The 10,294-nt window shown below is 54.8% G+C and overlaps 1 protein-coding gene across 2 annotated transcripts; it reads left to right on the forward strand.

The window, feature by feature from the left end:
- Nucleotides 1-1,086: 1,086 nt before the first annotated feature.
- Nucleotides 1,087-9,713, forward strand: LOC140681179 (claudin-19-like). Of its 2 annotated transcripts, XM_072920659.1 has the most exons (5): nt 1,087-1,371; nt 6,034-6,165; nt 6,759-6,840; nt 7,341-7,432; nt 8,373-9,713. In XM_072920659.1, the coding sequence occupies exons 1-5, from the start codon at nt 1,134-1,136 to the stop codon at nt 8,474-8,476; spliced, it is 648 nt and encodes a 215-aa protein (XP_072776760.1). In that variant the 5' UTR covers nt 1,087-1,133; the 3' UTR covers nt 8,477-9,713. The 2 variants fall into 2 exon arrangements, with proteins under 2 accessions (XP_072776760.1, XP_072776761.1); XM_072920660.1 differs by lacking the exon at nt 6,034-6,165.
- Nucleotides 9,714-10,294: the final 581 nt, after the last annotated feature.

Below are 10,294 nucleotides of genomic sequence, written 5' to 3' on the forward strand. Positions count from 1 at the left end.
GATGGACACCAGTGCCACCAGTGCCGGACACCAGTGCCACCAGTGCCGGACACCAGTGATACCAGTGACATCAGTGACCAGTGACCACCAGTGACCAGTGACCAGTGACCATCACCACCAGTGACCAGTGACCAGTGACCATCACCACCAGTGCCACCAGTGACCAGCACCACCAGTGACCACCAGTGCCACCAGTGCCACCGGTGCCACCAATGCTCCCAGCTCTCCCAGTGCCACCAGTGCCACCAGTGCCTCCAGTGACCAGCACCACCAGTGACCATCACCACCAGCGCTCCCAGTGCCACCATTGCCACCATCACCACCAGTGCCACCAGTGACCATCACCACCAGTGACCAGTGACCAGCACCACCTGTGACCATCACCACCAGTGACCAACGGTGACCACCAGTGACCAGCGACCATCACCAGCAGTGACCATCACCACCAGTGACCAGCACCACCAGCACCACCAGCGCTCCCGGTGCCACCAGTGGCCACCAGTGACCAGCACCAGCAGTGACCATTGGTGACCAGTCCTACCATTACCGCCAGTGACCAGTGACCAACGGGGACCAGTGACCATCACCACCAGTGACCAGTGACCACCAGTGACCAGTCCTCCCATTGCCACCAGTGACCATCCCCAGCAGTGACCAGTGACCATCACCACCAGTGCTACAGTGACCAGTGACCACCAGTGACCAGCACCACCAGTGACCACCAGTGACCACCAGTGACCAGTGCCATCAGCACCACCATCACCACCAGTGACCATCACCACCAGTGACCAACGGTGACCACCAGTGACCAGCACCACCAGTAACCACTGGTGACCAGTGACCAACGGTGACCACCAGTGACCATCCCCAGCAGTGACCAGTGACCAGCACCACCAGTGACCAGTGACCAGTGCCACCAGTGACCATCCCCAGCAGTGACCAGTGACCATCACCACCAGTGACCATCACCACCAGTGACCAGTGACCAGTGCCACCAGTGACCATCCCCAGCAGTGACCAGTGACCATCACCACCAGTGACCAGTGACCAGTGCCACCAGTGACCAGCACCACCAGCACCACCAGTGCCACCAGTAACCAGTGACCAGTGTCCCCAGTGTCCCCAGTGTCCCCATGGCGCCGGGCGGGTGGCGCTGGGGCCCGGTGGCCGCGGTGGCCGCGGTGGCCCTGGGGGTGACCGGCTGGGCGCTGCTGGTGGCCGCGGTGGCCGCGGGCGTGTGGGGGATGGGCGGTGGCCAGAGCAGCGCGGTGACCGCGGTCATTGTCACCCGCGGGCTCTGGGCCGACTGTGCCACCGACGCCAGCGGGGTCCTGTCCTGCGTGCCACTGGTGTCACTGGTCACCCTGCCCGGTACGGGGACACTGGGGACATTGGGGACATTGGGGACATTGGGGCGTTGGGGACATTGGGGACATTGGGGACATTGGGGACAGTGGGGACATTGGGGACATTGGGGGGACATTGGGGGGTTGGGGACATTGGGGACATTGGGGACATTGGGGACATTGGGGACATTGGGGACATTGGGGACAGTGGGGACATTGGGGACATTGGGGACAGTGGGGACATTGGGGACATTGGGGACATTGGGGACATTGGGGGGGTTGGGGACATTGGGGACATTGGGGACATTGGGGACATTGGGGACATTGGGGACAGTGGGGACAGTGGGGACATTGGGGACTTTGGGGACATTGGGGACATTGGGGACATTGGGGGGACATTGGGGACATTGGGGGGTTGGGGACAGTGGGGACATTGGGGACAGTGGGGACATTGGGGACATTGGGGACATTGGGGACATTGGGGGGTTGGGGACAGTGGGGACATTGGGGACAGTGGGGACATTGGGGACATTGGGGACATTGGGGGGTTGGGGACAGTGGGGACATTGGGGACATTGGGGACATTGAGGACATTGGGGACACTGAGGGGACATTGGGGACAGTGGGGAGATTGGGGACACTGTGGGGGTTGGGGACATTGGGGACATTGGGGACATTGGGGACAGTGGGGACATTGGGGGGACATCGGGGACATTGGGGTGGTGACATTGGGGACATTGGGGTGACATTGGGGTGACCTTGGGGGTGACACAGGGGTGGGGACATTGGAGGACATTGGGGTGGACATGGGGGGGACATTGGGGACATTGGGGTGACATTTGGGACATTGGGGTGACACAGGGGTGGTGACATTGGGGACATTTGGGGGGACATTGAGGTGACCTTGGGATGACAGTGGGGGGTGACATTGGGGGGTTTGGGGACATTGGGGACATTGGGGACATTGAGGACACTGTGGGGGTTGGGGACACTGAGGGGACATTGAGGACATTGGGGACATTGGGGACATTGGGGACATTGGGGACATTGGGGGGTTGGTGACACTGTGGGGGTTGGGGACACTGAGGGGACATTGGGGACACTGAGGGGACATTGGGGACGTCAGCAGCAGGACAGGCCGGGGGGGGACAGGAAGGGACAGGAAGGGACAGGGGGACATTGGGGACATCGGGGACAGGGAGGGGACAGGAAGGGACACGGGGGGAGGGGACAGTGAGGGACACGGGGACAGGGGGGAGGGGACAGGGGGACACGGGGGGGACATCGGGGGGACATCAGGACAGGTGGGTGGCACTGGGGGGACTTTGGGGACATTGGGGGGTGCTGGGGGGTGACACAGGGGTGGGGACATCGGGGTGACCTTGGGGGACATTGAGGGGACAGCGGGGGTGACATGGGGGTGACATTGGGGGACATTGGGGTGACACAGGGGTGGGGACATTGGGGACATCAGAGTGACCTTGGGGTGACCTTGGGGACACTGGGGACATTGGGGAGGACATTGGTGGGACATTGGGGTGACCTTGGGGGTGACACAGGGGTGGGGACATCGAGGGGACATTGGGGACATTGGGGGACACCAGAGTGACCTTGAGGTGACATTGGGGGACACTGGGGGGTACATTGAGGGGACATTGGGGACACTGGGGTGACACGGGGGGACAATGGGGGGGGTGACACTGGGGACATCAAGGGGGACATTGGGGTGACCTTGGGAGGGTGACACGGGGGTGACACTGGGGGGTGACATGGGGGTGACATTGGGGGACTTTGGGGACATTGGGGGGGACATTGGGGTGACCTTGACGTGACATTGGGGATGTTGGGGGAAACATTGAGGGGACATTGGGGACATTTGGGTGACATTCGGGGGACATCGGGGACATCAGAGTGACCTTGGGGTGGCCTTGGAGGGGTGACAGAGGGGTGGGGACATTGGGGGACATTGAGGGGGGACATTGGGGTGACCTTGGGGTGACCTTGGGGGCATGACAGGGGTGGGGACATTGGGGTGACATTGGGGGCATGACAGGGGTGGGGACATTGGGGTGACATTGGGGAGTGACGTGGCAGAGACATTGGGGACATTGGGGTGACCTTGGGGGGGACACAGGGGTGGTGACATTGAGGGGGACATTGGGGTGACATTGGGGACATTGGGGGGAACATGGGGGGGACATTGGGGTGGGACATTGGGGACATCAGGGTGACCTTGGGGGGACATTGGGGTTGTGACACAGGGGTGGGGACATTGGGGGGGAAATTGGGGGACACTGGGGACACCAGGGTGACCTTGGGGTGACCTTGGGGACATTGGGGACATTGGGGACATTGGGGACATTGAGGTGACCTTGGGGTGACATTCAAGGGACATTGGGGGGACATTGGGGTGACACAAGGGGGACATTGGGGGGGACATTGGGGACATTGGGGTGACACAACGGGGACAATGGGGGGTGACACTGGGGACATCAAGGGGGACATTGGGGGGACATTGGGGACATCAGGGTGACCTTGGGGTGACCTTGGGGGGGTGACACAGGGGTGGGGACATTGGGGGGACATTGGGGAGTGATGTGGGGGGGACATTGGGGACATTGGGGGGACACAGGGGTTGGGGACATTGTGGTGACAGTGGGGGGGGACATCGGGGGGTGACACTGGGGGACATTGGGGTTACCTTGGGGGGTGACCTTGGGGTGACATTGGAGGTGACATTGGGGACTTTGGGGACATTGGGGGGACATTGGGGACATTGAATGACCTTGGGGTGACCTTGGGGACCTTCGGGACATTGGCGACATTTTGGTGACATTTTGGGGACATTTTTGGGGATATTTTTGGGGGATTTTTGGAGGATTTTGGGGGGATTTTTTGGGGGGATTTTTAGGGGGATTTTGGGGGATTTTAGGGGATTTTAGGGGGATTTTTGGGGGGATTTGGGGACATTTTTGGGGGATTTTTTGAGGATTTTTGGGGAATTTTAGGGGGATTTTTTGGGGGATTTTTTGAGGATTTTTAGGAGGATTTTTTTGGGATTTTTAGGGGGATTTTGGGGGGGTTTTGGGGGATTTTTGGGGGGAATTTTGGATGATTTTTGGGGGATTTTTAGGGAGATTTTTGGGAGATTTTGGGGGATTTTTGGGGGATTTTTGGAGGACTTTTTTGGGACGTTTTGGGGACATTTTGGGGGATTTTTTAGAGGGATTTTGGGGAGATTTTGAACAATTTTGGGGTGTTTTTTGGGATATTTTGGGGCTACTTTTGGGGTTGGTTTTTAAGGATATGTTGGGATATTTTGGGTTATTTTTGGGTTATTTTGGTGCTGTTTTTTGGGATATTTTTGGGATATTTTGGGGCTATTTTGGGGGATATTTTTGTGGTAAATTCAGGATATTTTGGGTTATTTTGGGTCATTTTTGGGTTACTTTGGGGTTATTTTGGGGCGGTTTATTGGGATATTTTTGGGGTAATTTCAGGATATTTTTGGGGTAAATTCGGGATATTTTCCCCCCAGGGTACCTGCAGGGCAGCCGCGCTCTGGGGATATTTTGGGTTATTTTGGGATATTTTTCGGTTATTTTGGGGTGGTTTTTTGGGATATTTTCAGGATATTTTGGGGCTATTTTGGGGGATATTTTTCGGGTAATTTCAGGATATTTTTGGGGTAAATTCGGGATATTTTGGGGTAATTTCAAGCCTTTTTTCCCCCCAGGGTACCTGCAGGGCAGCTGCGCTCTGGGGATATTTGGGGATATTTTGGGTTATTTTTGGATTATTTTGGGGCAGTTTTTTGGGATATTTTGGGGCTATTTTGGGGTTGATTTTTGGGGTAAATTCAGGATATTTTGGGGGTGATTTTTGGGGTAAATTCAGGACATTTTCCCCCAGGGTACCTGCAGGGCAGCCGTGCCCTGGGGATATTTTGGGTTATTTTTGGATTATTTTGGGGCTGTTTTTTGGGATATTTTCAGGCTATTTTGGGGCTATTTTGGAGGTGATTTTTGGGGTAATTTTAGGATAATTTTGGATTATTTTGGGGATATTTTGGGTTATTTTTGGATTATTTTGGTGCTGTTTTTTGAGATATTTTCGGGATATTTTGGGGCTATTTTGGGGGTGATTTTTGGGGTATATTCAGGATATTTTGGGGGATATTTTTGGAGTAAATTCAGGATATTTTGGGTTATTTTGGGGTTATTTTGGGGATATTTTGGGATATTTTGGGATGGTTTTTTGGGATATTTTCAGGATATTTTGGGGATATATTGGGGGATATTTTTGGGGTAATTTCAGGATATTTTGGGGGATATTTTTGGGGTAAATTCAGGACATTTTCCCCCCAGGGTACCTGCAGGGCAGCCGCGCCCTGGGGATATTTTGGGATATTTTGGGTCATTTTTGGGTTATTTTTGGGATATTTTTGCGCTGTTTTTGGGATATTTTGGGGGTGATTTTTGGGGTAAATTCAGGATATTTTTGGGGTAAATTCAGGATATTTTTGGCGTAATTTTAGGGTAATTTTGGTTATTTTGGGGATATTTTGGGATATTTTAGGGCGGTTTTTTGGGATATTTTCAGGCTATTTTGGGGCTATTTTGGGGGATATTTTTGGGGTAAATTCAGGATATTTTGGGGTAATTTCAGTATATTTTCCCCCCCCCAGGGTACCTGCAGGGCAGCCGCGCTCTGGCCGTGCTGGGGGCGGCTCTCGGGGCTCTCGGGGCGACTCTCGGGGGCTGCGCCGGACCCCGGAGGGGACCCCGAGCGGGGGGAGGGGCCCTGCTGCTGCTGGCAGGTGGGGGAGGGGCGGGGGAGGGGATTTGGGGGGATTTTGGGGGGTTTTGGGGGGATTTGGGGGGATTTGAGGGGATTTTAGGGGGATTTTGGGGGGATATTGGGGGGGGCTTGGGGGCTGGGGGAGGGGCCTGGGGGGGATTTTGGGGGGATTTTGGGGGGTGGGGGAGGGGATGGGGAAGGATTTAGGGGGATTTGGGGGTGGGGGAGGGGCGGGGGAGGGAATTTGGGGGATTTGGGGGGGATTTGGGGGAATTTTGGGGCGTGGGGGAGGGGCTGGGTGGAATTTTGGGGGATTTGGGGGGATTTTGGGGGCATTTGGGGGATTTTGGGCCATTTTGGGGGGTGGGGGAGGGGCTGGAGAAGGATTTTGGGGGGATTTGGGGAATTTTTGGGCCAATTTCGGCCGATTTGGGTGGATTTTGGGCTGATTTGGCCGATTTGTGCCGATTTTGAGCTGATTTTAACTGATTTTAACCGATTTTGGGCTGATTTTAACCAATTTTGGGCTGATTTTACCCGATTTTGGCCGAATTTGGGCCAATTTTAACCAATTTTGGCCGATTTTGGCCGATTTTACCCGATTTTGGGCAGGCCTGGCCGCCGTGGGCGGCGCCATCTGGTTCGGGGTCGGATCCTCTCAGGAATTCTTCGACCCCACCACGGTGGGGGTCAGGTGGGGACGTGGGTTTGGGGGGATTTGGGGCGATTTGGGGGGATTTTGGGGGGATTTTGGGGAATTTTGGGGGGATTTTGGGGAATTTTGGGGGGAATTTGGGGGGAATTTTGGGGGGATTTTGGGGGTTTAGAGGGTCCAGGACTGGATTTTGGGGTGATTTTGGGGGGATTTGGGGATTTCTGGGGGTGGTTTTGGGGGGTCTGGGATGGATTTTTGGGAATTTGGGGAAGATTTTGGGGCGATTTGGGTCCCCTCCATGGAATTTTTGGGCTTTTTTGGGGAGATTTTGGGGAGATTTTGGAGTGATTTTGGGGGTCCCCGGGTGATTTTTTTTGGGTTTTCTTGGGGTGATTTTGGGGGTCCCCTGGGTGGATTTTTGGGGTTTTTTTGGGGTAATTCTGTGGGCTTTTTTTGTGGTGATTTGGGGGATCCCGGGTGGATTTTTTGGGGTTTTTTTTGGGGTGACGCCCCCTCCCCTCCCCTCCCCTCCCCCCCAGGTTCGAGCCGGGCCCGGCGGTGCTGCAGGCGGGGGGGGAGGGGCGCTGCAGGCCCTGGGGGGAGGGGCGCTGCTCTGGATGTCTCGAGCCGGGTGAGAACCGCGCCCCTCCCCCACCCCGGGACCCCTCCCCAGCCTCAAACCCTTCCCCAAAAGCCCCTCCCCCCTTAAGCCCCTCCCCCCTTACGCCCCTCCCCCTCCTTTAAGCCCCTCCCCCACCCTGAGGACCCCTCCCCAAGCCCCTCCCCCTTTAAGCCCCTCCCCTATTTACACCCCTCCCCCTCCTTTAAGCCCCTCCCCCTCCATAAGCCCCTCCCCCACCCGTGGGAACCCTCCGCAAGCCCCTCCCCCTCTTTAAGCCCCTCCCCCTTAATCCCCTCCCCAAGCCCCTCCCCCTCCATAAGCCCCTCCCCCTCATTAATCCCCTCCCCCTCATTAAGCCCCTCCCCCTCAATAAGCCCCTCCCCCACCCTTGAGATGCCTCCTCAAGCCCCTCCCCCACCCTGAGGACCCCTCCCCCTTCTTTAAGCCCCTCCCCCTTCTTTAAGCCCCTCCCCCTCCATGAGCCCCTCCCCCACCCTTGGGACCCCTCCCCAAGCCCCTCCCCCTCCATAAGCCCCTCCCCCACCTTGGGGACCCCTCCCCAAGCCCCTCCCCCTCATTAAGCCCCTCCCCCTCAATAAGCCCCTCCCCCTCTTTAAGCCCCTCCCCCACCCTGAGGACGCCTCCCCAAGCCCCTCCCCCTTTAAGCCCCTCCCCTATTTACACCCCTCCCCCTCCTTTAAGCCCCTCCCCCTCCATAAGCCCCTCCCCCACCCGTGGGAACCCTCCGCAAGCCCCTCCCCCCTTAAACCCCTCCCCCCTTAAGCCACTCCCCCATTAAGCCCCTCCCCATTAAGCCCCTCCCCATTAAGCCCCTCCCCCCTTATCGCCCCTCCCCCTCCCCTTATCGCCCCTCCCCCTGTTCCGGGGTGGGGGCGGGGCTCTGGGCCGCCCCTCCCCCACCCCGCCCTGACCCGCCCCTCCCCCACAGCCCCGACCGGCCCCGAACGGCCGCGGCCCCTCCCCCAGCGCGGGGGGGGGAGAAATACGGGCGGAACGAGTACGTCTGAGGGGCCCAAAATATCCCCAAAATAGCCCAAAATAGCCCCAAAAATCCACCCAAAAATAGCCCAAAATATCCCCCAAATATCCCCAAAATATCCCCGAAATAGCCCCAAAAATAGCCCAAAAAATATCCCCCAAAATATCCCAAAATATCCCCAAAATATCCCCGAAATATCCCCAAAATAGCCCCAAAATAGCCCCAAAAATATCCCCAAAATATCCCCAAAATATCCCCGAAATATCCCCAAATTATCCCCAAAATATCCCCAAAATATCTCCAAAATAATCCCGAAATATCCCCGAAATAGCCCCAAATATCCCCAAAATAGCCCCAAAAATCCACCCAAAATATTCCCAAAATAGCACCAAAGTAGCACCAAAAATATCCCAAAATATCCCCAAAATATCCCCGAAATATCCCAAAAATTCCCCCAAAATCCCAAAAATTCCCCAAGAATAAAAAAATCTCCCCAAAAATCCCCAAAAAATCTCTAAATTCCCCAAAATTTCCAAAAAAATCCAAAAAAATATCAAAAACTCCCCAAGAAATCTCCAAATCCCCAAAAATCCCCCAAAATCACCAAAAATTCTCCAAATATCCCCAAAAAAATCCCAAATTTCCCCAAATTTCAAAAAAAATCCCCAAAATTACCAAAAATCCCCCAAATCCCAAAAAATTCTCCAAAAATCCCCAAAAAACCCCAAAAATGTCCAAAAAATTAGTAAAAAATTCCCAAAAATTCAAAAAAATTCCCAAATTTCCCCAAAAATCCCCGAGAAATCTCCAAATCCCCAAAAATCCCCCCAAAAATGCCCCAAAATTCCCCAAAAATTCATAAAAAATTCCCAAAAATCCCAAAAATTCCCCCAAAATCCCCAAAAATCCCCAAAAATCTCCCCAAAATCCCCAAAAATTCCCCAAAAATCCAAAAAACTCCCAAAAATTCCCCAATTTCCACAAAAATCATCAAAAAAACCCCAAAAATCCCAAAAATTCCAAAAAAATCCTCCTCAAAAAAAAAATTCCCAAAAATTTCCCTAAAATAAAAAAAAATTCCCAAAATTCCCAAATTTCCCCAAAAAATCCCCAAAAATCCCAAAAATTCCCCAAAATTTTCCCCAAATTCCCAAAAAATCCCCAAATTTCCCCCAAAATCCCAAAAATCGCCAAATTTTCCCCAAATTCCCGCCCCCCCTCCCCCCTCCGGGGGGGTCCGGGGGCTCCTCCCAGTAACGACCAGTAAAAACCAGTTCAGACCAGTAAAAACCAGTTTGGAACAATAAAAACCAGTTCAAACCAGTAAAAACCAGTTTGGACCAGTAAAAACCAGTTCACACCAGTAAAAACCAGTTCAGACCAGTAAAAACCACATCAGACCAGTTAAAACCAGTTCGGATCAGTAAAAAACAGTTTGGACCAGTAAAAACCAGTTCAGACCAGTAAAAACCAGTTCAGACCAGTTTGGGCTCCCAGTGCTCCCAGTTTGGGCTCCCAGTGCTCCCAGTTTGGGCTCCCAGTGCTCCCAGTTTGGGCTCCCAGTGCTCCCAGTGCTCCCAGTTTGGGCTCCCAGTGCTCCCAGTTTGGGCTCCCAGTTTGGGCTCCCAGTGCTCCCAGTTTGGGCTCCCAGTTTGGGCTCCCAGTACTCCCAGTGCTCCCAGTTTGAGCTCCCAGTGCTCCCAGTTTGGGCTCCCAGTGCTCCCAGTTTGGGCTCCCAGTGCTCCCAGTGCTCCCAGTTTGGGCTCCCAGTGCTCCCAGTTTGGGCTCCCAGTGCTCCCAGTTTGGGCTCCCAGTGCTCCCAGTAACGCCCAGTGCTCCCAGTAACGCCCAGTGCTCCCAGTAACACCCAG

This window comes from Taeniopygia guttata, chromosome 32 (assembly GCF_048771995.1).
Source record: "Taeniopygia guttata chromosome 32, bTaeGut7.mat, whole genome shotgun sequence".
NCBI classification, from domain to species: domain Eukaryota; kingdom Metazoa; phylum Chordata; class Aves; order Passeriformes; family Estrildidae; genus Taeniopygia; species Taeniopygia guttata.